Genomic DNA, 27411 nt, shown 5'->3' on the forward strand with positions numbered 1-27411 from the left:
GGTGGATGGACGGCGTCTTGACCGCGTGGGCGGTGAGTCGCCGGTGGATCTCCTCCGCACTGCAGGCTCTCTCCCGCTGCACTTGGTGGCTTACGATCGCGGTCGTCGGCCTCGGTGCGTTCGCGGGGGCTGGTAGAGGTGACATCGGACCTGAGGAAACTCTGGATGACTCGTTCATCCCGACGGTGGCGACGACCAGGGTCGTCGTTCTCCTCCTTGCAGGCGCCGTCGAGGTCCCTGCCCTCCACCCCGACCCCATGCCCGGGTGAAAACCCTCAATCTCCTTAGATTGGGCGGCGGCGGCACTGCGTGTGTCGTACCTGAGGGAGTCCTGGACTAAGGGGTCCTCGGGCGTCCGGCCTGTTACTCATTGGGTCGGACTGATGGGCTATGAAGACACGAAGACCGAAGACTATACCCGTGTCCGGATTGGACTCTACTTGGCGTGGAAGGCAAGCTAGGCGGTTGATTATGAAGATTCCCTCTTATGTAACCGACCTCGTGTAACCCTAGATCTCTTCGGTGTCTATATAAACCGGAGAGCATAGTTAGGATAGGACAGATTCATTACCATATACTCATAGGCTAGACTTCTAGGGTTTAGCCATTACGATCTCGTGGTAGATCAACTCTTGTAACACTCATATCCATCAAGATCAATCAAGCAGGAAGTAGGGTATTACCTCCATAGAGAGGGCCCGAACCTGGGTAAACATCGTGTCCCCCGTCTCCTGTTACCATCGATTCTAGACGCACAGTTCGGGACCACCTACCCGAGATCCGCCAGTTTTGACACCGACATTGTTGCTTTCATTGAGAGTTCCATTGTGCCGTCGACGAAAGGATTCGATGGCCCCTTCGATCGTCAGTAATGACGTGATCCAGGGAGAAACCTTCCTCCCCGGACAAATCTTTGTATTCGGCGGCTTCGTACTGCGGGCCAACTCGCTAGGCCATCTGGAGCAGATCGATAGCTACGCCCCTGGCCATCAGGTCAGATTCGGAAGCCTGAACTACGTCGCGGACATCCGTGGAGACTTGATCTTCGACGGATTTGAGACCGCGGCAACCGCTCCCCTCCGCCCCGATAAACATGGCTTAAACCTGTCACCGGGCCGCATTCAGGAGATAGCTCCTGTAACAACTCTGGCCTTAGAGCCAGAGCAGATCAAGTCGTCCGAAGATGGGAAACTTAACCCCATCGTGGGGGCTACCAACTCGGCGGCGATGGAGCCGCATGCAGATTTCACTTCGTACGATACTTGCATCAATGGAACCCCGGACTTGTCTCCGATATCGAGTTCCGAACCCAGCGAGCCCGCAGATACCGAACTCGATCGGCTATCGATCTTCAAGTTCAGCGTCGCGGATATCTTCCAACACTCGCCCATGGGCGACCTACTAAACTCGCTAAAAAACTTATCCCTGGCAGACGGCTCGTCACCGAACTGTGTTCGGTTCGGCCTTACGGCGGATGATGGAGAATTTTGCTTCCCACCCGCCACCCACTCCATAGCCACCGTCGACGAACCAACCAATACGCCTGACCCCCGCTCCGAAGACATCGGTGGTTTGGACGACGATGAGGGGCAAAACCAGATCCTACTATCCGCTACACATGGGCGGCCACTTCCTGGTATGACGTATGTATGGTGGACACACCCAACGACGATCTCAACGATGACAAAGAGGATCCAGTCGAGGATAAGCCTCCTTGTACACAGTCCGAACACCGGCGCCCCCGGCGCCACTCTCAGTCACGTCACTCAAGGGAAAACAATATTAGCATCGGAGGTGATAGTACTCCGGACAACGAAGACCCTGTTCAGACAGGATGCGAACAGTAAGACCAAGAAAATGGGCAGGATAGCCCCGACGAACAGGCCACATACGAAGACTCGAAGGATAGTAATTATCTCCCACTCTCCGAGGAAGAAGAGAGCCTCGGCAACGAGGAATTCATCGTGCCCGAGGAACCTCTAGAACAGGAGCGCTTCAAACGCCGGCTCATAGCCACAGCAAGGAGCCTAAGGAAGAAGCAGCTGCAGCTTCAAGTGAGCCAAGATTTTCTTAACGATAGATGGACTGAGGTCCTGGCCACCGAAGAATATGGCCTTAGCGTCCCAGACAAAAGCCACCACAACAGTAGGCCTTCAAGTGAGCCCACACCACCATCGAATAAGCCGGTAGACCGACCACAGTTCGGTCCGGGCAAGGCAGCAGCCCCAGCAGAGCACCATACAAACCCATCCGGTCGTCCAAGCAAGAATAAAGAGGCTCGGGGGGACACTCGCGACATCCAACAAGAACCGGACACACAAAATCGACACACAGATCGCGGAGACATGCCCCAGCCAGCAATAACGGACAGACCCGAGCACGCTCGGTCCGAAAACCGTAAGCGGAGCCCGCCGGATGTGATTCACAGTGTGGCCCAACATAGAGGAGCCGCACACCCTCTTTGCTTCACCAACGAGGTAATGGAGCATGAATTCCCAGACGGGTTTAAACCCATCAACATCGAATCATACGATGGAACAACAGATCCCGCAGTATGGATTGAGGACTTCCTCCTCCATATCCACTTGGCTCGCGGAGACGACCTTCATGCCATTAAATACCCGCCCCTCAAGCTCAAGGGGCCAGCACGGTACTGGCTAAACAGCTTGCCAGAAAATTCTATTGGCAGCTGGGAAAATCTGGAAGACGCCATTCGTGACAACTTCCAAGAAGCATATCCAACAGCCCGGCGAGTCAGCCAGGGAACTCTGGACTAGGTTCTTAGTCAAAAAGAACCAAATTGTCGACTGTCCGGACGCGGAAGCCCTAGCGGCCTTCAAACATAGCGTCCGGGATGAATGGCTAGCACGTCACCTCGGCCAGGAAGGACCCAAATCCATGACAGCCCTTACCTCTCTAATGACTCGCTTTTGTGCGGGAGAAGACAACTGGCTCGCTCGCAAAAGCAACAACGCCAGCGACCCGGGCACTTCCGAAATCCGAGACGACAACGGCAAGCCACGACTAAACGAGCATAGCAGTCACAACAATAACGAAAGATTGCGTAACATAGCGGTCAACGCCGGATTTCACAATCCGAAACCCGGTCAACGGAAGAAGCCATTTAAGGCCAAACAGGACGGACCATCCGCCCTTGACAGGATATTGGACCGACCTTGTCACATTCACGGCCACCCTGATAAGCCAGCTAATCACATCAACAGAAACTGTTGGGTCTTCAAGCAGGCAGGCAAGCTTAATGCCAAATACATGGGAAGCAGGCCACCAAGCGATAAAGACGACGCCAAGGCTCGCCAGCCGAACACCGGGAGCCAGAAGCAGTTTCCCTCCGACGTTTGACCACTACCGGAGTGGAAATAGCAGTTCGGCTTCCGCCACCCACCCACTATGATGGCAGGATTTACACCACGCGTACATCACTACGCGCTCAAGATACCATGGGCAGCGGCGGAAGCACAATACGGACAACCCTGCAAGCATTCCCGTAACGTTTTTTATTCATTCTTCTTTACTTTTCTTTATCATAAACAGGTGACCGATAGGACTGCATATACAACAGACTCTGTCGGAGCTCGGATCCGCACACTTCCCAAAGGGGTTACTTCAGATAAGGACTCCCCTCCCAGAGGACGGGCGGCGCAGACGTGCGACAGGAGGTCCAAAATAGTTTTTGTAGACCGCACTCTCTATTTCGAACCTGTACTATGCCTTTTTTCCTCCGTCCCTGACCCCGAGCATGTCAAATGGCGGGGTTGTGGATTTTTCCTTTTTTATATATGAATTTATCATTGGCTTATTACTCAACTCCCAGTAAACTTCATCCGAACTAATCTTCTATACTCTTTTTTATGAGTACAACCGCAATGGCGGTGTTACAAGACGCACCTCGGCATAACCGGCCAGGGGCTCGGCTTGGGAACAAATGAGTCGCCAATAAAAGCCCGAACAGCTCTATAGCATACTTCGGCGTCGCAAGTTTGGCCTTATATGCATCAGCTCCGAATCATTGTCTTTGGTCAATAGTTGGGTTGCCCGGCTCCTGTGTTTGCTACCCTACGTTCCGCTCTATCGCTAGGGTAGTAAAGGGAGAACTACTGTGATTGTGCCCTGGCTTTGACCGGACGAGCACCTCAGTAGAGAAATCCGAAAACTGACTGTCATGATATGGCGAGAGCTGGTCAACCACTTGACGACTTATCCGAATCTTTAGCGATTCCCCGTGTCACACGAAGGGTCCTTTTCAGATCAAAACTAAAGGAAATATGCCCTAGAGGCAATAATAAAGTTATTATTTATTTCCTTATATCATGATAAATGTTTATTATTCATGCTAGAATTGTATTAACCGGAAACTTGATACATGTGTGAATACATAGACAAACAAAGTGTCACTAGTATGCCTCTACTTGACTAGCTCGTTGATTAAAGATGGTTATGTTTCCTAGCCATAGACATGAGTTGTCATTTGATTAACGGGATCACATCATTAGGAGAATGATGTGATTGACTTGACCCATTCCGTTAGCTTAGCACTCGATCGTTTAGTATGTTGCTATTGCTTTCTTCATGACTTATACATGTTCCTATGACTATGAGATTATGCAACTCCCGTTTACCGGAGGAACACTTTGTGTGCTACCAAACGTCACAACGTAACTGGGTGATTATAAAGATGCTCTACAGGTGTCTCCGAAGGTACTTGTTGGGTTGGCGTATTTCGAGATTAGGATTTGTCACTCCGATTGTCGGAGAGGTATCTCTGGGCCCACTCGGTAATGCACATCACTATAAGCCTTGCAAGCATTGCAACTAATGAGCTAGTTGCGGGATGATGTATTACGGAATGAGTAAAGAGACTTGCCGGTAACGAGATTGAACTAGGTATTGAGATACCGACGATCGAATCTCGGGCAAGTAACATACCGATGACAAAGGGAACAACGTATGTTGTTATGCGGTTTGACCGATAAAGATCTTCGTAGAATATGTGGGAGCCAATATGAGCATCTAAGTTCCGCTATTGGTTATGGACCGGAGACGTGTCTCGGTCATGTCTATATAGTTCTCGAACCTGTAGGGTCCGCACGCTTAAAGTTAGATGACGGTTATATTATGAGTTTATGTGTTTTGATGTACCGAAGGAGTTCGGAGTCCCGGGTGAGATCAGGGACATGACGAGGAGTCTCGAAATGGCCGAGACGTAAAGATCGATATATTGGACGACTATATTCGGACTTCGGAAAGGTTCCGAGCGATTCGGGTATTTATCGGAGTACCAGAGAGTTACGGGAATTCGCCGGGGAGAAGTATTGGGCCTTATTGGGCCATACGGGAATAGAGGAGAGAGGCCAAAAGGAAGGAGGCGCGCACCCCCCCTCTGGTCCGAATTGGACAAGGGGTGCAGCCCCCTTTTCCTTCTCCCTCTCCCCCTCTTTCCTTCTCTCCTACTCCAACAAGGAAAGGAGGAGTCCTACTCCCGGTGGGAGTAGGAATCCCCCCATGGCGCGCCCTCCTCCTAGGCCGGCCGCCTCCCCCCTTGCTCCTTTATATACGGGGGCAGGGGCACCCCAAAGACACAACAATTGATCTCTTGATCTCTTAGCCGTGTGCGGTGCCCCCCTCCACCATAATCCACCTCGATAATATCGTAGCGGTGCTTAGGTGAAGCCCCGCGTCGGTAGAACATCATCATCGTCACCACGCCGTCGTGCTGACGGAACTCTCCCGCAAAGCTCGGCTGGATCGGAGTTCGAGGGACGTCATCGAGCTGAACGTGTGCTAAACTCGAAGGTGCCGTACGTTCGGTACTTGGATCGGTCGGATCGTGAAGACGTACGACTACATCAACCGCATTGTGCTAACGCTTCCGCTTTCGGTCTGCGAGGGTACGTGGACAACACTCTCCCCTCTCGTTGCTATGCATCACCATGATCTTGCGTGTGCGTAGGAATTTTTTTGAAATTACTACGTTCCCCAACAAAAACATGTAAGGCACAATATTACGATACGCCGCATACATACTAGGGGCTATGTCGTAGCCCCACCATAAAACTCCTATGGCTAAGTGAAAGTGTTAACGCCCTGTAGTCCGATTGCCTGGTTCGCCGCATTATCACCTCCTTTATGGACCAAGACGTTGGATAAAGAGTGATTCAATGCTTTTCCGAGCACCCCCGTATTTCCTACGAGGGGGCTGAAGCCGACGACTGGAAAACTTTCAAATTACATTAAAAACGGACGCACAGGAGGAATACAAGCTTTCGAGCAAAAAAATAGATTAACTATAAAGTTGTCTGTTACAACCCTTGTACACATCACTCGAATATTATGTCTTTCGAGCACTGACCCTCTATCAAGCGGGCGGCCTCTAGGACGTCTCCAAAATAATGCTCCGGTTCCGGACGGTCCTTGCCTTTGGGTGGACTCTTCGTCACAATATTGATGACATTCATCTTCCCCCAGAACGTCTTGACTCGGGCGAAGGTCATCCGTGCACCTTCAATGCACGCCGACCGCTTCATAGCGTCGATACGCGGCATCGTGTCAGCAAGCCACTGCACCAGGCCGAAGTAACTACTCAGAACAGGTTCAGTCGGCCACAAATGGACTACGACGTTCTTCATGGCAGCGCCGGATATGCTATGCAGCTCGGCCCACTGGGACATCTGTTCATTCAGCAACATAGGGCACTTCGACGCGTCGAATTGCGACCAGAAAAGCTTCTCCGTTGCACACCCCCTCTCGCACCTGATAAAACTGCGCCGCATCGGAAGAACTCTTCGGTAAGTCTAAAAAATTGTCCGGAGAACTCCATACTTGGTTAAGCTGAGCATAGTTCGGATCGCCGAACTTAGCCTGTAGCAAAAAGGGCTTGCCAGCCACAATATCCCCAGCTTGCCGGATTTCCTCACGGGCTGCTCTGGATTCAGACCGCGCCTCTCTCGCCTCTCGTAAGGCCTTGTCAAGTTCAGCCGTTTTGGCTTCATTTTCCTTCTCAAGAAGTTTACAGCGGCCAGCTGCATTTTCTAACTCGCGCGCCATGGTGGACATGGCCTCCTTGTCCTGGCGCCGTGCGGCTTGTTCGGCCCTCAACTCGGCCGATGCCTTTTCGGCGGCCACATTACTAAACCGGGCCTGTTCCTTGGCCTGGGCTAGCTCCGCCCGCAGGGCTTCCACGGCGGCAGCACCATCTGCATTCATGCATATTCCATATACAACTCTTTTCAGAGTCAGGCTTAAATTACAAAGCACACTGGTGTAAGGAATGCCCACCAAACATACCTTGTGAGTCGTCAAGACGCCTGTTGATCAATGCAATGTCATCCTCCGCAGTATCCAGCTTTCGCTGCAGTTCGGCCACTTCCGTACCACGGGTAGCCGCGGGAAGCGAGACAGTCTGCATTCCAAGTTAAAACAAGGTCAGTACCTGAGTGTGTCTTTTCGATCCTCCGTTCGCTTCTTGTGGAAGGCAATCCGAGTCTCAGGGGCTACTACATATACAACAGGTGCATTCGGTCAATAATATTCCATTGACAAAATTACATCACAAACCTCAAAACCCCTTAGAAGGCTCATGAAGGCCTCATTCAACCCGCTCTTCGCGAGAGAACCTTTTCGACCACCGTAACCATTAAGGCGCGGTGTTCCTCTGAAACGGACGCCTGTCGCAGCATGCCCGTCAGCGTCTTCGGCACTCCTGGGTCTTCGGACACCGCTGCCGGAGCATGATATTCCTTTAAAGGAATCTGCTTAACTGCCTCCAGAATCATCTCCGGTTGTGAGCCGGACAGTTCGGGGCCGCCATTCTTGACCCCCGAACCCAGAATGACAGATGCACCACCTTCGGGTAACTCCTTCCTCGTTTCCTATGCTACCTGCCGGTCGGGAGGGGCCCTCCGGGATGACACCTCAAGATTATTTGCCCTGTTGGGCGAGGAGGCTGGAGAAGGCGTGTCACTCTCCATCATCTCTGGAAGAAGGTCCCCTGAGGAGGAGGACGATTGAGAAACACCAGGCGTTAACCTGCGAGGACGTGCACATATCGGAGAACTACTTTAGCAATAAGAAAAGAATGAGGTATGGTTAAAGTACCTCGCTTCACTTACGGTCTGGCCGGAGGTTGGTCCTCATCATCAGGCTCCACATTGACATCGCTCGCCTGGCTCAAGTCGACCGATGATGGCATTTTTCCTTTCTTGGAAAGTTTCCCCTCCTGGCCTCCGGAGGCAGCCCACTTCTTGCCGTGGCAGGCATCTCCTTTGGGCTCAACGCTCTCACCCCCTCTGCAGACACCCGGTACGGTGTTGGAATTAACATCCGCGTCAGCAGGGTGGACGCGAGATCTTCGGGAAGGGGCGCCGGACTCCAGATTAATACCGCCTTCTTTATCCAGTCCTGCATAGGGGGCGGAGTGCTCAGTATCTTGTCAAAAGATGTTGAAATAAAAGGTGTTGAATACTTACCGAAGTGTCCGGATGATTGCAGTCGAGGCCAACGTCTTCGGTGGTGTCCGGCCATTGCTCTCGCTCCCCGAAATATAATTTCCACATTCCTTCGTGTGTCGTGCCGAAGAAGTGCTGAAGGGTCCGCCGCCCTTCTGGATTGAACTCCCACATACGGATAGGCCGCCGCTGACATGGCAGGATCCGGCGGACTAGCATTACTTGAACAATGTTCACAAGCTTGATGCCTCTCTCGGTAAGGCTTCGGATGCGACTTTGCAGAGTCTGCACCTCATTAACGGATCCCCAGTTCAATCCCTTGTTGATCCATGAAGCGAGTTGAATTGGAGGGCCAGGTCGGAAAGCAGGAGTAGCCATCCACTTGGAGCCCCGCGGCTCGTTGACATAAAACCATCCCTGCTGCCATAGTTCGGAAGACTCGGCGAAAGATCCTTCAAACCAGACCGCGCTGGCGAGCTTGCTTATAGCAACGCTGCCACACTCTGCATGCTCCTCTTCTGTCACCTGCGGTCTCACATGAAAAGTATTGAGCCACAAACCAAAGTGCAGAGGAGTCCGGAGGAAGGCTTCACATGTGACGATGAATGTCGAGATGAGAAGAATGGCGTCCGAGGCCAGATCATGAAATTCTAACTCATATTAGAACATGAGCCCCCAGACAAAGGGGCTAAGTGCGAACCCTAGCCCATGAAGGAAGTGGGATACAACCCTCTCACCAGATTTGGGGGGGGGGGAATAATCTGCCCCTCAGCAGGAAGCCGATGAAGGATTTCTGGGGTCAGGTACCTCGCTACGCGGAGCTTCGCAATATCCTCCTCCATGACGGAAGAGGCTACCCACCGGCCTGAACGGCTGGGCCCGGACATGATTGGGGCGGCTGATGATTGGAACTCGAGGGCTAAAACTCGAGAAGGCTGGGGTTGAGGAAGAAGCAAGTGCAGAAGAGGAAGATAAGTCCGAGTCCCTATATAAAGGCCCAGAATATCGAGCGTCCCCTCCTAGGTCTCGAGATTTACCTATCCTCAAGGAGTTGTACCCGGGGGACGGTTGGGTTACCCGTACCAACATTATTGAAGATCCCGTGAATAAGGGGACACGATCTCTGCTTTGACAAGACGTGCCAATAAAACCGCTTCCCAAGACGTGGGCCGATAGGATAGCCAACGGTTGGAAATAATAACCGGGCGGGCATGATGCAATATCCCAACGGTTGTCGACCGATTGGACTCGTGGAGTATTGTATTTTCAGCAATTATGTACACAGGTCCGGATACAATCTGTTGGAAATATGCCCTAGAGGCAATAATAAAATGGTTATTATTGTATTTCCTTGTTCATGATAATTGTCTATTGTTCATGCTATAATTGTATTAACTGGAAACCGCAATACATGTGTGAATACATAGACCACAACATGTCCCTAGTAAGCCTCTAGTTGACTAGCTCGTTGATCAATAGATGGTTATGGTTTCCTGACCATGGACATTGGATGTCATTGATAATGGGATCACATCATTGGGAGAATGATGTGATGGACAAGACCCAATCCTAAGCATAGCACAAGATCGTGTAGTTCATTTTGCTAGAGCTTTTCTAATGTCAAGTATCATTTCCTTAGACCATGAGATTGTGCAACTCCCGGATACCGTAGGAATGCTTTGGGTGTACCAAACGTCACAACGTAACTGGGTGACTATAAAGGTGCACTACAGGTATCTCCGAAAGTGTCTGTTGGGTTGGCACGAATCGAGACTGGGATTTGTCACTCCGTATGACGGAGAGGTATCTCTGGGCCCACTCGGTAATGCATCATCATAATGATCTCAATGTGACTAAGTAGTTAGTCACGGGATCATGCATTACGGAACGAGTAAAGTGACTTGCCGGTAACGAGATTGAACAAGGTATTGGGATACCGACGATCGAATCTTGGGCAAGTAACATACCGATTGACAAAGGAATTGTATACGGGATTGATTGAATCCCCGACATTGTGGTTCATCCGATGAGATCATCATGGAACATGTGGGAGCCAACATGGGTATCCAGATCCCGCTGTTGGTTATTGGCCGGAGAACGTCTCGGTCATGTCTGCATGGTTCCCGAACCCGTAGGGTCTACACACTTAAGGTTCGATGACGCTAGGGTTATAGGGAATAGATATACGTGGTTACCGAATGTTGTTCGGAGTCCCGGATGAGATCCCGGACGTCATGAGGAGTTCCAGAATGGTCCGGAGGTAAAGATTTATATATGGGAAGTCCCGTTTTGGCCACCAGAAGAGTTTCGGGCGTCACCGGTAATGTACCGGGACCACCGGAGGGTTCCGGAGGTCCACCGGTTGGGGCCACCAACCCCGGAGGCCTGCGTGGGCCAAGTGTGGGAAGGGACCAGCCCCTAGGTGGGCTGGTGCGCCTCCCACAAGAGGCCCAAGGCGCATGGAAAGGAGGAAGGGGGAAAACCCTAGGCTCAGATGGGCCTAAGGCCCACCTAGGGTGCGCCCCCCTCTCTCCCCCTCTGGCCGCCCCCTTAGATGCATCTAGGGCTGGCCGCCACCCCTAGGGGGGGAACCCTAGATGGGGGCGCAGCCCCTCCCCTTCCCCTATATATAGTGGGGGTTTTGGGGCTGCCATAAACACGAGTCTCCCTCTCTCTTGGCGCAGCCCTACCCCTCTCCCTCCTCGTCTCTCGCAGTGCTTGGCGAAGCCCTGCTAGAGTGCCACGCTCCTCCGCCACCACCACGCCGTCGTGCTGCTGCTGGACGGAGTCTTCCCCAACCTCTCCCTCTCCCTTGCTGGATCAAGGCGCGGGAGACGTCACTGGGCTGCATGTGTGTCGAACGCGGAGGCACCGTTGTTCGGTGCTTAGATCGGATTCGGCCGCGATCTGAATCGCTTCGTGTACGACTCCACCGACCGCGTTCTTGCAACGCTTCCGCATCGCGATCTTCAAGGGTATGAAGATGCACTCCCCTCTCTCTCGTTGCTAGTTAATCCATAGATTGATCTTGGTGATGCGTAGAAAATTTTGAATTTCTGCTACGTTCCCCAACAGTGGCATCATGAGCTAGGTCTATGCGTAGATTCTATGCACAAGTAGAACACAAAGTAGTTGTGGGTGATGATTTGTTCAACTTGCTTGCCGTTACTAGTCTTATCTTGATTCGGCGGCATTGTGGGATGAAGCGGCCCGGACCGACCTTACACGTACTCTTACGTGAGACAGGTTCCACCGACTGACATGCACTTGATGCATAAGGTGGCTAGCGGGTGTCTGTCTCTCCCACTTTAGTCGGATCGAATTCGATGAAGAGGGTCCTTATGAAGGGTAAATAGCAATTGGCATATCACCGTTGTGGCTTTTGCATAGGTAAGAAACGTTCTTGCTAGAAACCCATAGCAGCCACGTAAAACATGCAACAACAATTAGAGGACGTCTAACTTGTTTTTGCAGGGTATGCTATGTGATGTGATATGGCCAAAAGGATGTGATGAATTATATATGTGATGTATGAGATTGATCATGTTCTTGTAATAGGAATCACGACTTGCATGTCGATGAGTATGACAACCGGCAGGAGCCATAGGAGTTGTCTTAATTTATTGTATGACCTGCGTGTCAATGAAAAACGCCATGTAATTACTTTACTTTATTGCTAACCGTTAGCCATAGTAGTAGAAGTAATAGTTGGCGAGACAACTTCATGAAGACACATGATGGAGATCATGATGATGGAGATCATGGTGTCATGCCGGTGACGAAGGTGATCATGCCGCGCCTCGAAGATGCAGATCAAAAGGCGCAAGATGATATTGGCCATATCATGTCACTTTATGATTTGCATGTGATGTTTGTCATGTTTACATCTTATTTGCTTAGAACGACGGTAGCATAAATAAGATGATCCCTCACTAAATTTTCAAGAGATGTGTTCCCCCTAACTGTGCACCGTTGCGAAGGTTCGTTGTTTCGAAGCACCACGTGATGATCGAGTGTGATAGATTCTAACGTTCACATACAACGGGTGTAAGCCAGATTTACACATGCGAAACACTTAGGTTGACTTGACGAGCCTAGCATGTACAGACATGGCCTCGGAACACAAGAGACTGAAAGGTCGAACATGAGTCGTATAGTAGATACGATCAACATGGAGATGTTCACCGATGATGACTAGTCTGTCTCACGTGATGATCGGACACGGCCTAGTCGACTCGGATCATGTATCACTTAGATGACTAGAGGGATGTCTATCTGAGTGGGAGTTCATTAAATAATCAGATGAACTTAATTATCATGAACATAGTCAAAAGGTCTTTGCAAATTATGTCGTAGCTTACGCTTTAGTTCTACTAAGATATGTTCCTAGAGAAAATTTAGTTGAAAGTTGATAGTAGCAATTATGCGGACTGGGTCCGTAAACTGAGGATTGTCCTCATTGCTGCACAGAAGGCTTATGTCCTTAATGCACCGCTCGGTGTGCTGAACCTCGAGCGTCGTCTGTAGATGTTGCGAAACATCTGACATACACGTTTTGATGACTACGTGATAGTTCAGTGTGTGATGCTAACGGTTTAAAATTGTGGCACCAAAGACGGGTTTGAAACGTCGCAGAACATATGAGATGTTCCAAAGACTGAAATTGGGATTTCAGACTAGTGCCCATGTCAAGAGGTATGAGACCTCTGACAAGTTTCTTAAGCCTGCAAACTAAGGGAGAAAAGCTCAATCGTTGAGCATGTGCTCAGATTGTCTGAGTACTACAATCGCTTGAATCGAGTGGGAGTTAATCTTCCAGATGAGATAGTGATGGTTCTCCATAGTCACTGACACCAAGCTATTAGAGCTTCGTGATGAACTATAACATCTCAGGGATAGACATGATGATCCTTGAGCAACTCGCGATGCTTGACACCGCGAAAGTAGAAATCAAGTAGGAGCATCAATTGTTGATGGTTAGTAAAACCACTAGTTTCAAGAAGGGCAAGGGCAAGAAGGGATACTTCATGAAACGGCAAATTAGTTGCTGCTCCAGCGAAGAAACCCAAGGTTGAACCCAAACCCGAGACTAAGTGCTTCTGTAATGAGGGGAACGGTCACTGAAGCAGAACTACCCTAGATACTTGGTAGATGAGAAGGCAGGCAAGGTCGACAGAAGTATATTGGATATACATTATACTAATGTGTACTTTACTAGTACTCCTAGTAGCACCAGGGTATTAGATACCGGTTCAGTTGCTAAGTGTTGGTAACTCGAAATAAAAGGCTACGGAATAAACAGAGACTAGCTAAAGGTGAGATGACGATATGTGTTGGAAGTGTTTCCAAGGTTGATGTGATCAAGCATCGCATGCTCACTCTACCATCGAGATTGGTGTTAAACCTAAATAATTGTTATTTGGTGTTTGCGTTGAGCATAGACATGATTGGATTATGTTTATCACAATACGGTTATGCATTTAAGGAGAATAATGGTTACTCTGTCTATTTGAATAATACCTTCAATGGTCTTGCACCTAAAATGAATGGTTTATTGAATCTCGATCGTAGTGATACACATGTTCATGCCAAAAGATATAAGATAGTAATGATAGTACCACATACTTGTGGCACTGCCACTTGAGTCATATTGGTATAAAACGCATGAAGAAGCTCCATGTTGATGGATCTTTGGACTCACTCGTTTTGAAAAGATTGAGACATGCGAACCATGTCTATTAGTATATATGCATGAAGAAAGTCCATACAGATGGATCGTTTGGACTCACTTGATTTTGAATCACTTGAGATATGCAAATCATACCACACGGGCAAGATGACTGAAAGGCCTCGTTTTCAGTAAGATGGAACAAGAAAGCAACTTGTTGGAAGTAATACATTTTGATGTGTGCAGTCCAATGAGGGCTGAGGCATGCAGTGGATATCGTTATGTTCTTACTTCACAGATGATTTGAGTAGATGCTGAGTGTATTTACTTGATGAAACACGAGTCTGAATTATTGAAAGGTTCAAGTAATTTTAGAGTGAAGTTGAAGATCGTCGTGACAAGAGGATAAAATGTGTGTGATATGATCATAGAGATGAATATCTGAGTTACGAGTTTGGCACACAATTAAGAAATTGTGGAAATTGTTTCACGACTAATACCGCCTGGAACACCATAGTGTGATGGTGTGTCCGAACATCATAACTGCACCCTATTGGATATGGTGCATACCATGATGTCTCTTATCGAATTACACTATCGTTTATGGGTTAGGCATTAGAGACAACCGCATTCACTTTAAATAGGGCACCACGCAATTCCGTTGAGACGACACCGTATGAACTATGGTTTAGAGAAACCTAAGTTGTCGTTTCTTAAAAGTTTGGGGCTGTGATGCTTATGTGAAAAAAAATCAGGCTGATAAGCTCGAACCCAAAGCGGATAAATGCATCTTCATAGAATACCCAAAACAATTGGGTATACCTCCTATTTTAGATCTGGAAGCAAAAGTGATTGTTTCTAGAAACGGGTCCTTTCTCGAGGAAAAGTTTCTCTCGAAAGAATTGAGTGGGAGGATGGTGGAGACTTGATGAGGTTATTGAACCATGACTTCAACTAGTGTGTAGCAGGGCACAGGAAGTTGTTCCTGTGGCACCTACACCAATTGAAGTGGAAGCCTATGATAGTGATCATGAAACTTCGGATCAAGTCACTACCAAACCTCGTAGGACGACAAGGATGCGTACTACTTCAGAGTGGTACGTAATCCTGTCTTGGAAGTCATGTTGCTAGACAACAATGAACCTACGAGCTATGGAGAAGCGATGGTGGGCCCAGATTCCGACGAATGGCTCGAGGCCATAAAATCCGAGAGAGGATCCATGTATAAAACAAAGTATAGACTTTGGAAGAACTACTTGATGGTCGTAAGGCTGTTGGGTGCAGATGGATTTTAAAGGGAAAACGGACAATGATGGTAAGTATCACCATTAACAAAGCTCGACTTGTCGTTAAGATGTTTTCTGACAAGTTCAAGGAGTTGACTATGATGAGACTTTCTCACTCGTAGCGATGCTAAGAGTCTGTTGGAATTATATTAGCAGTTACTGCATTATTTATGAAATCTTGCAGATAGGATGTCAAAACATTGTTTCCTCGACGATTTTCTTGAGGAAAGGTTGTATGTGATACAACCAGAAGGTTTTGTCAATCCTGAAAGATGCTAACAAGTATGCAAAGCTCCAGCAATCCTTCTAAGGACTGGAGTAAGCATCTCGGAGTTGGAATGTACGCTTTGATGAGATGATCAAAGATTTTGAGTTTTTACAAAGTTTATGAGAAACTTGTATTTCCAAAGAAGTGAGTGGGAGCACTATAGAATTTTTGATGAGTATATGTTGTTAACATATTGTTGATCAGAAATGATGTAGAATTTCTGGAAAGCATACAGGGTTATTTGAAAAGTGTTTTTCAATGGAAAACCTGGATTAAGCTACTTGAACATTGAGCATCAAGATCTATAAGGATAGATAGAAAACGCTTAATAGTACTTTCAAATGAATACATACCGTGATAAGATTTTGAAGGAGTTCAAAATAGATCAGCAAAGAAGGAGTTCTTGGCTGTGTTACAAGGTGTGAGTATTGAGTAAGACTCAAGACCTGACCACGGCAGAAGAGAGAGAAAGGACGAAGGTCGTCCCCTATGCTTTAGACATAGGCTCTACAGTATGCTATGCTGTGTACCGCACCTGAAGTGTGCCTTGCTATGAGTCAGTCAAGGGGTACAAGAGTGATCCAGGAATGGATCACATGATAGCGGTCGAACTTATCCTTAGTAACTAGTGTACTAAGGAATTTTCTCGATTATGGAGGTGGTAAAAGAGTTCGTCATAAAGGGTTACGTCGATGCAAACTTTGACACTAATCCGGATGACTCTGAGTAGTAAACCGGATTCGTATAGTAGAGCAGTTATTTGGAATAGCTCCAAGTAGCGCGTGGTAGCTGCATCTACAAGATGACATAGAGATTTGTAAAGCACACACGGATCTGAAAGGTTCAGACCCGTTGACTAATAACCTCTCTCACCAGCGAGATATGAACTAACCCCATGGGTGTTGGATTCGTTACAATCACATAGTGATGTGAACTAGATTATTGACTCTAGTGCAAGTGGGAGACTGTTGGAAATATGCCCTAGAGGCAATAATAAAATGGTTATTATTGTATTTCCTTGTTCATGATAATTGTCTATTGTTCATGCTATAATTGTATTAACTGGAAACCGTAATACATGTGTGAATACATAGACCACAACATGTCCCTAGTAAGCCTCTAGTTGACTAGCTCGTTGATCAATAGATGGTTATGGTTTCCTGACCATGGACATTGGATGTCATTGATAATGGGATCACATCATTGGGAGAATTATGTGATGGACAAGACCCAATCCTAAGCATAGCACAAGATCGTGTAGTTCGTTTTGCTAGAGCTTTTCTAATGTCAAGTATCATTTCCTTAGACCATGAGATTGTGCAACCCCCGGATACTGTAGGAATGCTTTGGGTGTACCAAACGTCACAACGTAACTGGGTGACTATAAAAGTGCACTACAGGTATCTCCGAAAGTGTCTGTTGGGTTGGCACGAATCGAGACTGGGATTTGTCACTCCGTATGACGGAGAGGTATCTCTGGGCCCACTCGGTAATGCATCATCATAATGATCTCAATGTGACTAAGTAGTTAGTCACGGGATCATGCATTACGGAACGAGTAAAGTGACTTGCCGGTAACGAGATTGAACAAGGTATTGGGATACCGACGATCGAATCTCGGGCAAGTAACATACCGATTGACAAAGGAATTGTATACGGGATTGATTGAATCCCCGACATCGTGGTTCATCCGATGAGATCATCGTGGAACATGTGGGAGCCAACATGGGTATCCAGATCCCGCTGTTGGTTATTGGCCGGATAACGTCTCGGTCATGTCTGCATGGTTCCCGACCCCTTAGGGTCTACACACTTAAGGTTCGATGACGCTAGGGTTATAGGGAATAGATATACGTGGTTACCGAATGTTGTTCGGAGTCCCGGATGAGATTCCGGACGTCACGAGTAGTTCCGGAATGGTCCGGAGGTAAAGATTTATATATGGGAAGTCCCGTTTTGGCCACCGGAAGAGTTTCGGGCGTCACCGGTAATGTACCGGGACCACCGGAGGGTTCCGGAGGTCCACCGGGAGGGGCCACCAACCCCGGAGACCTGCGTGGGCCAAGTGTGGGAAGGGACCAGCCCCTAGGTGGGCTGGTGCGCCTCCCACAAGAGGCCCAAGGCGCATGGAAAGGAGGAAGGGGGAAAACCCTAGGCTCAGATGGGCCTAAGGCCCATCTAGGGTGCGCCCCCCTCTCTCCCCCTCTGGCCGCCCCCTTAGATGCATCTAGGGCTGGCCGCCACCCCTAGGGGGGGAACACTAGATGGGGGCGCAGCCCCTCCCCTTCCCCTATATATAGTGGGGGTTTTGGGGCTGCCATAGACATGAGTCTCCCTCTCTCTTGGCGCAGTCCTACCCCTCTCCCTCCTCGTCTCTCGCAGTGCTTGGCGAAGCCCTGCTAGAGTGTCACGCTCCTCCACCACCACCACGCCGTCGTGCTGCTGCTGGACGGAGTCTTGCCCAACCTCTCCCTCTCCCTTGCTGGATCAAGGCGCGGAGGACGTCACTGGGCTGCATGTGTGTTGAACGCGGAGGCACCGTTGTTCGGTGCTTAGATCGGATTCGGCCGCGATCTGAATCGCTTCGTGTACGACTCCACCGACCGCGTTCTTGCAACGCTTCCGCATCGCGATCTTCAAGGGTATGAAGATGCACTCCCCTCTCTCTCGTTGCTAGTTAATCCATAGATTGATCTTGGTGACGCGTAGAAAATTTTGAATTTCTGCTACGTTCCCCAACACAATCATCACATCCGAAGACTATATGGGAGTTCGGAGGAAGGAGAACCCGCCTTGCAATGCCGAAGACAATCTGCGCGACGGACTCCTCGTCATTGAAGCCAGGTTCAGGGGCTACTGAGGGAGTCCTGGACTAAGGGGTCCTCGGGCGTCCGGCCTGTTACTCATTGGGTCAGACTGATGGGCTATGAAGACACGAAGACTGAAGACTATACCCGTGTCCGGATTGGACTCTACTTGGCGTGGAAGGCAAGCTAGGCGGTTGATTATGAAGATTCCCTTTTATGTAACCGACCTCGTGTAACCCTAGATCTCTCCGGTGTCTATATAAACCGGAGAGCATAGTCCGGATAGGACAGATTCATTACCATATACTCATAGGCTAGACTTCTAGGGTTTAGCCATTACGATCTCGTGGTAGATCAACTCTTGTAACACTCATATCCATCAAGATCAATCAAGCAGGAAGTAGGGTATTACCTCCATAGAGAGGGCCCGAACCTGGGTAAATATCGTGTCCCCCGTCTCCTGTTACCATCGATTCTAGACGCACAGTTCGGGACCCCCTACCCGAGATCCGCCGGTTTTGACACCGACAGCACCCTTCTTGGAGGCGCCGCCTGGGGCGTTTGGGTGCTCGGTTTGAGGAACTGCAGGCGGAGGGGATGGGACCAGTGGCAACAGGTGGCGTTTCGCGTCGGAGGAGCGGTGTGGCATCTGGCACGTCGACAACGGCGGGTCTCAGCGGCATGGAGCAGCGGGTGGTGTCGTGGTGGCGTTGACGACAGCTAGACCGGGCAAGATAGATGCAGCAGTACAACACTAAAAATGGATTGGTGGCAAGTGGCTGCCGCGGCCTCATACGCGGCAGTCGTCCTGGTTGAGGAGTGCGCCGGATTGCGTCCTGGTTGGGACCTCAGGTCTTAGATGTTAGGTTTGGCTGCGAGGTTTGTTTGGTATTAGGCCCAGACTATCATCATCCCTATATCAACTGGATAGGAGTAGCGACAGATGTTGCCTAGACGGTGGCTTTAGTCTTACTATTGTATGACTTTGTAAGGTTTTGTATGAATAATTAATAAAGTGGCTGCATGCATCATCCAGATGCAGAGGCCGGGTCCTTCTTCTTTTCTAAAAAAATGAAGGATTTGTCATCTTTGTTTCTCAATGTGTACGCAAGCTTGGATTTTTTTTCCCGGTGCTGCAAGCACATGTCTAGTGAACATTCACAAAGCAGATATCAGCATTTTTTTGGGACATTTAAATTTTAACTTGTAGAATTGGGAGCATATGAGGTTGGTAAATCACGTGGTACTTTGTCGACTTGATGGATCGAAATGGAAGTCAAAGTCACGGTTATAGGCTAGAAGGCCGTCTTTACATGACACATAAAACATGGCACGCACACGGTCGGTGACGACGAAATCTAGGCAGGATTGAAGAAGAGCCACGCACGCTTGCTGGGCCACACTCTTTGCACACACAGGAAACAGGATTAACAAGCACATGTTTGGTATGCTTGCGTCGACGGCAGACATGTCAGTTCTTTCTTTCTCTACTCACAGTCACAAAAGAGGAAGTCTTATCCGAACCGTTGGTCCATAAGTATAGACATGAAGAAGAAGAAGCGCTTCCATGGAATGTAGCGTTGGAGAACATGTGTCATATCCGTCCGTGTGAATGCGATGGCAAGCGGCCGGAGGGGTTTTTGGTTTGGGTCGGGGGCGTTGGGGGGTTTGATGACCTGAAATTAAGAAGGTGGCCGCAGATGGCAGGCGGCGACGCACAAACCGCCAACCCCTGCCCTGCCAGCTCCTCCTCTTGAAAATGATTCCCCCGGCACGGCACGCCGCGGTCCCGTCTCATCCCCCAAGCATTAAGCGCTAAGCCATTAAGACGCATTTAATCTGGGTAGATGGAGGGTGACGCCGCGGCCACCACGGAAGGAGCTGGGCATTCTGCAGGCCCTACTTCTGAGAGCACAGTATGACTAATCTGATGGCAACCAACCAATCATATGGAAATTCAGGGGACTATCGAAATCTACTAGCACCCTTCCTTTCTGTCTAATGAGGCTTGCCATCTGGGCCGAGACATGAAACGCAACCACCTGTCACCACATCACTCGCTGATGGGCCGAAACACATGGTCATGGTTTTACCCAAACCGATCCAAGGTTTCAAACCACGGGATCCAATCAAGAAATAAAAGAGCAAAAGCGAAACGACCGACTTGATGCTACAAGGCATACAGCTTCCTGCTTCACTTCTCCAAAATAAAATGTCCCTTGCTTGAGTTTCACATTTCCAGGATGTTTGTCAGTCTTACAAAATACACCGAGCAGCCAGCGTCTTCCAGGGTCGAACCACACAAAGATGTATACCACATCCTCGTCAAAAGTTTTCCAGCCACACAGAACAGAAGCATGTTCCTTGATGATGCTGATCACTGCCTCTACAGCATCAGGGGAGATTAACAGGTGTTAGCCAAAAAAAATGTTGCCCGGCGGCTATAAAAAAGATCTGAAAGCGTTAGGGTGAAAGCTTTACCAAAGAGCAATGGCCTCATTTCCGGGTGATCTCAACATCGTACACTAGCTCATCTTCATCCAGGTCCATCAGAAGCACGCAGAGATCCCCTGCCTCAAGCTTGTTTGCTGCGACGAAAGATTTCCAGCCACCGGTGAAGCCCACGAATAAGGAGGTCTCATGGTAGAACACCGGCCATAATCTCTTCATAGGATCCTTCAGCATTACAATGTTCTGGTCCAGCCTCCCTTTGCGCCCGACAGCATTGGAGAGTGGATCGGGTAACTCCTACAATGAAGATGCAACATGTTGATAGATAGTAAATGGTTGGTGAGGGGCAGCTAAATGGCGCCAAGACTGAAACCACAAGGACCTGATAAACCTCAACACACGACTACTACACGAGGATGAAGATGTACTCATAACAACATTCTGAGAAATGAGATCTGATGTGGTGGTTACACGGCACAGCTTAATGGATTTTCCATCTTCATCAACAATCTCACAAGCTTTGTACGCACGCTTAAAACTTTAGCTTTGAACAACATCAAGTGATACAGCGATCTTAGCATATGTTCCATAACAACCTTCGAAAGCACTAAGATAGCTAGGTATAGTATGGTGGATGGATGTCTTATACCACAATATACTAAAGCATACAGACATGAAAGTAGTAGTAAAATAGTAGTAATGGTGAAACTGCAAAAGAAGACTATTTATGGTATCTAAACAACTCACAAGCCTTGTCTGAGCGGTAGAAGGGACGACGAACTGTAAATTGGCCTTCAATACGGGACGATGATCATCTAACTCCGAAACTTCAACCTTGACAGGCAGCAAAGGCACCGGGGGCGCAGGATTGCTAGACTTCGTATCTTCCTTTCGGAAGAAATGATGTTCTGCATGGGAAAATCTCAGTGTTAAATAAGAAATGCCTTGCCTAGTTGGCAAACCTCTCTGCTTCTACACTGAAAAAACAGATAGAATCAGTTCACCTGTCTGACGTGCAACTGCACGGTTGGCACTTATAGAAATATTGTTCCTTTCCTGTCTGCATCCAATGCTTTCCACGGTTCCCACTTGCTCTATTTTTGTTTCAGGTTTACCAGTAGCGCCTACAAACAAAAATGTATATATGCTATAAAATTTGACGTTAATTCCCTATTAAAGAAAGTAATAAGTAGTTGCAGCAGCCCTAGAAAATTATGGTAAGGCATCCGTTCACCTTTTCCATTGACAGAATGTTCAATCTTCGTCCTAGTAAGCCCAGACTCTGATATTTGGCTAGGCACACAGGAGTGAGTACCATCATACCCGCGTTCAACAGGGTTTACTCCCATTGCACCAACCAATTTCTCCTCAGTTTTCAGTCTTTTTTCAGGTCTAATCAGTCCAGTGCCATCAAGAGCCTCTCGACCACTCACAGTCGCCCCCTTCCATTTCTCCAAGCACTGGAAACTTCCTGGATATTCATATTTGCTGCAAGCATTTCCATTGGTGTCCATCTTGTTATTGCTAGGAAATTTGTCCACAGCAGCAGTGCATTCTAATCGAACTGTATTTCCTTCTTGTTTCCTCCTTAAATCTTCGTCTGAACCGTGTATTTCTGCACATTTTGCCGAAGTAGATTCCTTCATCATGACTGAATCTTCTATGTGACCAACAAATGTGGTTAGCTCGACTGCATCACCATTTTCTTGTGACAAAGGAGCTGCATCAGTAGTAACTGGGACTAATTCAAGCCTAGTTGTTTTTTCATTGTTGCACGTTACTGAAGCATTGCACTTCGTTTTGCACTCTCCAATGCTAAGATTTTCCTTTTTGTTATCAAGAGCCACTGTGTCCTTATTTTCTTGTGCTAAAGGAGCTTCATCAGCCATTACAATTATTTCAGGGCTCCTTGTAGTATCTTTGATATATGATGGAAAAATAGCATTTGCTGTGTGCTTCCTATTCGCCAAATGTCCATCCTTGTTATCTGGAGCCACTGAGGATCCACATACGATCCCGCCTACTACTCCGTTAGGATCTTGTGTTGAATTGGCAGACATACGACATGTCCCTGGAACTGCACTCATAGATTTAGCAACTAAATTACTGGGAGAAACCTCAGCATTATCTGTATATCCATCAGACTTTGTTTTCGTCCTGTTGCTCCCAATATATTCACCAGAAACATAATGATGACCATTTATGTCTCTAGAGCACCGACATGGGACCAAATCATCAGGTGCATAACTCTCTTTCTGTTTCTTCTCTTCACCTCGCGTTTCAACAATGAAAGATACTCTCTCCCAAGAATCCGCACCGAAGACCCGCACAGAAAACTTTGAGCAGCCAGTGTACTCAAACAGGATGATTTCAGCCCACTTAATGGAATGGTCTGAAACAAAATTGCTCCACCCCTGATAAAAAGCTAGGGAACCATCTACCACTGATAGCCTGACCATTGAAGACTTCCCCTCTGAGTCTTCAAGACATACAAGCTGATTAGTCAAGCCCACCATTTTGGGTGCCCCTGCCGGCTTTGGTGGTATCAACTGCACATCAGCATGCACACCGATTAAACACCATCATCACGGTACACACAAAGAAGTGAAGGGATATAAAAGAGGGTAAAAAAGGTCATACTAATATGAGCAAGAGCAAATGCACCTCAACACAAAGTCATGTAGCATAATGAAAACATATGAAGAGCAAAACTGATGACATTATGCATACCAGGAATTCCTCAAAATGTTCGCCTGCAACCTTGAAGAATGCAAATTTTACTTTTTTCTCCTCTCCGTGACCGCTTTGCACCTTCTGCCCTGCGTTATAGCCTAGTGTTGTCTTCTTTCTGTCATAACTGCCTGCCTTGTCATCCTTGTCACTGGTCCGTGGTTTCTTCACCTTATCATACATCATTGGCATCTTCTTCCTCTTGTTTCCCTTGTTGCTGCTGTCGTCCAGCATAGGCATTTTTCCCTCCTTGGACAGAAAGAGCGCTGTCTTCTTCTTCTCTTCCCTGCTGCCACCGTTATGCACGGGCCACGGTTTCTTATCCTTGTTCATTTCCTTCTTTTTCATCCCCTTGTACTTGTCATACTCGGACCTCCACATCATACTGCTTTTGTTATCATTGTGGTGACCACCACGGTGCATCTTCCTATCACCGCCGTGGCTGCTCGGCATTTTCCAGCTCTTCTCCTTGGAATGGAAAGGGCCCTTGTTCTTGTTGGGCGAGAGCAGCATGTCCCTCCTCATATCCTTGTCACGATCGGCACTATGTGTGTTCTTGTCACCACCATGGCTGCTCACAGATTTCTTCTTCTTCTTCTTATGGTCACCATCGTCATTGTGCCTCCTCTTCTTCTCCTTGTGCTTGGCCGCCTTCTTCGACATTTCCATTATCGTCTCATTGTCATCAGCGTCGTCGCTCAGTTCGATAGGCTCTTCCATTCTCCTCCCCTTCTCCAGGCTTCCAGTGGATGCTTTCCGGCTCTGCACCTTCTTGTCCCACATCTCCACCTCCTGCTCCTCCTCCTCGCTGAGCATTTTGCACGTCTCATCCTCCTCCTCCTCCTCCTCCTCGCATTCCATCTCCGTGTCACGGCTCCTGGATCGGTCCTGGCGTGCCAGCTCACCACTACTCATCCTCTCCCTTCTCCTGCCCAAACAATTGATAGCACAAAAAGCCACTTAATCATCTCTTGAACCTCAAAGAAACAAAAAGAGTGTACCTTTTTTTACGATACTAACTGAAGTACTAGTACTTTGCAAAAAAAAACTAACAAAACAAAAGGACAAAAGTACTTTGCAATTGCACATTGTGCCCGTTTGAAAATACTACTCCATCAGTTCGGAATTACTTGTCTCGGAAATAGATGTATCTAGAACTAAAATACGTCTAAATACATCCATTTTTTCGACAACTAATTCCGAACGGAGAGAGTATTTGACATTTGACTTACAGAGACTATAATCCCTCTCTAAACACAAATTTGAAATGACCGATGTGCCCTTCCCCCACCCGACGATTGGATGCACGGAGCAGAACGAGCTCTCCCCTCTGTTCTCTCTCTCTCTCTCTCTCTCTCTCTCTCTGACGGCGGCGAAGGCGATCCCCACGCCCTCGCCGCGAAAAGAAGGGCTGCCCGGGGCTGCTCTTCCAGGTCGGGAGAAATAGGTGGAGGCCTCGCCTGTCTCGGGACTGGGGCATTTGCCGGACGGAGCGGCGCGCCGCGCCGCGCCACCCTGGGTGCGAGACAGAGACGGAGCAGATGAGAATGTGAAGGGTGCGGTTTCTGATTACTTGCCCCTTTCAACACATCCAACAAGAAACCCAACACTAGACCGAAAATCCACAAGAAATCACTCCCAGAAATCACTCCTTATTTTGGCTCCAGGAACTCGAGGATCAAAGAAACCCCGACGATTGAGCTACCCCATGAATGAAACGCCCAAACGAACAAATCAAAAAACCCTCACCTCCGGCTCCGGGCCACCTGAGTCCCCCGCCAAATCAAGAAAGCATCAGGGGGTATCTGGCAACTACCGCGCTCTCCTCGCCAGTAAAATGCGCCTTTCTGCTAAAGCCAGGATGATCGGGATGAAAAAGTGAAGAGCTCGATTTTTTGTTTCTTTTATTTGTTTTGGCTGGGTATTAAGAGCGCGACGCCTCGTATTTGCTGCTGCGGACTCCACTGCTCCAGCAGTTTCCCCCGAAGCGCAAAATACGAGTCCCCACTCCCCACAACGGGAGGGATGGGTTTCACCGGTGGGTGGACGCGGGGCCCGCCTGTTAGTGAGGGAAGGGTTTAAGGCGAAGCTCGAATTGGCAGTGGAGGCAAGACCATCCGTGACTGCTGGTCTTCTGCCGTTCTGCGCCTCGACCATAGGTTTCACGGTTCTTGGGACTCTGCGCACACTCGCCTCATCCGCCGAAAGCTAGTCACGGGAAGTAACTTAAAGCAGTAACATGTATATGTTATTAGTCTATATTACTATCTTCATAGTGGGCAGTAACATAAGTTTAGTGTCATGCAAGACTTTATTTATTAGGTTGTAGACTCATTTTGCATTGGGATACGGTATGTTACAGTAACATAGTATGTTACCCCAAACACCTCTCTCCTCATTAACTCTTTACCACATAAGCATGTTTGTTTTGGGATGCGTCATGTTACTAGCTAAGTTACTCCCACTATGGCTAGCCTAAAGCCAACTCCAGCGCTCCCGTCCAGCCGTGTCCATTTAAGGCAAAACGGACAAACCCCACGGTCCAGCACACGACGGCCTGAACTCATTTTGTCTGTTTTGTATCCGGTCCGACTCATTTCGAGCGTAAACATGCGTTCGGTTTGGGTCTAGGCGGACAGCGAACGGACGCGTCTCTCGTTCGCATCAGGGCCGCATGGCAGGCGGCCACCTACCTCCCACCGTTCAAATTAATTGGGCACGCGCAGTCGGCTCCACCTGTCATTCGCCCAGGCAAACGGTCGCCGTCCTTCTTAATGGGAAACCGTCGCCCGGTCAGTCCATGCTCCCACTCCGGTCCTGCTGCCTCCTCGAAACCCGACACCCAAACCCTAGTTCTTCCCTCCCCTTCCTCGAGCTCGCCGGCCGCCGGCAGCCATGGTGTGGTGGAGCACCGGCCGCAAGGGGGCGCACGACCACGAGGCTGGTTCGTCCTCCGGCCATCGTCGCGCCGCTAGCTCACCACCCCCACGTAGCCCCCCCGCACCGCACGCATTCGTCGTCGCCCCTCCGGCCACCGGCGCGCAGGACCGGCACTACATCCACGCGGATGTTTGCCGACGTTATTGGGAAACCAGGATGCCGCTCCCTTGAGCAAGGTTCACCTGCCCAATAACTGGCATCTGTCCGCGGATCGAGTGCCGATCCCGCCGACCCCAATGAGCGGCCGTGCCCACCGCGAGGAGATCGACCGCCGACGCCGCCTCCTGCCTGACAACCTGTACTACGACCTCAGGTACGCCGTCGACTCCAAAATGTGGGACACTTGGTTTCGGGACAAGCACGACACCAGCGCGCGTCCTACTTTGCTGGTAGCTCATCGGGCCCGCAGTGGCCACGTACAGAGTGTCGAGCGCGTGCTCCGAGCCCTCCCTGTTAAGGAACGTAGCATGCAATTTCAAAAAAATTCCTACGATCACGCAAGATCTATCTAGGAGATGCATAGCAACGAGAGGGGGAGAGTGTGTTCACGTACCCTCGTAGACCGAAAGCGGAAGCGTTAGTATAACGCGGTTGATGTAGCCGAACGTCTTCGCGATCCAACCGATCTAGTACCGAACGTACAACAGCTCAGAGTTCAGCACGCGTTCAGCTCGATGACGTCCCTCGAACTCTTGATCCAGCAGAGGGGCGAGGGAGAGTTTCGTCAGCACGACGGCATGGTGACGGTGATGGTGATGTGATTCGCGCATGGCTTCGCCTAAGCACTACAACGCTATGA

The 27411-nt window shown here is 49.0% G+C and overlaps 1 protein-coding gene across 2 annotated transcripts; it reads right to left on the bottom strand.

The window, feature by feature from the left end:
- Positions 1-20655: 20655 nt before the first annotated feature.
- LOC109781924 (B3 domain-containing protein Os02g0598200) lies at positions 20656-25717 on the bottom strand. 2 transcript variants are annotated; one of them, XM_040392516.3, is made up of 7 exons: positions 25422-25717; positions 23673-24600; positions 22177-23491; positions 21947-22066; positions 21690-21850; positions 20973-21239; positions 20656-20871 (listed from the first exon to the last, which is right to left on the bottom strand). In XM_040392516.3, the coding sequence occupies exons 2-6, from the start codon at positions 24585-24587 to the stop codon at positions 20988-20990; spliced, it is 2763 nt and encodes a 920-aa protein (XP_040248450.1). In that variant the 5' UTR covers positions 24588-24600; positions 25422-25717; the 3' UTR covers positions 20656-20871; positions 20973-20987. The 2 variants fall into 2 exon arrangements, with proteins under 2 accessions (XP_040248450.1, XP_020196102.1); XM_020340513.3 differs by having other exon boundaries at positions 20656-20877; positions 25422-25716.
- Positions 25718-27411: the final 1694 nt, after the last annotated feature.

The sequence above is a fragment of the Aegilops tauschii genome, chromosome 6, assembly GCF_002575655.3.
Source record: "Aegilops tauschii subsp. strangulata cultivar AL8/78 chromosome 6, Aet v6.0, whole genome shotgun sequence".
Classification (NCBI taxonomy): domain Eukaryota; kingdom Viridiplantae; phylum Streptophyta; class Magnoliopsida; order Poales; family Poaceae; genus Aegilops; species Aegilops tauschii.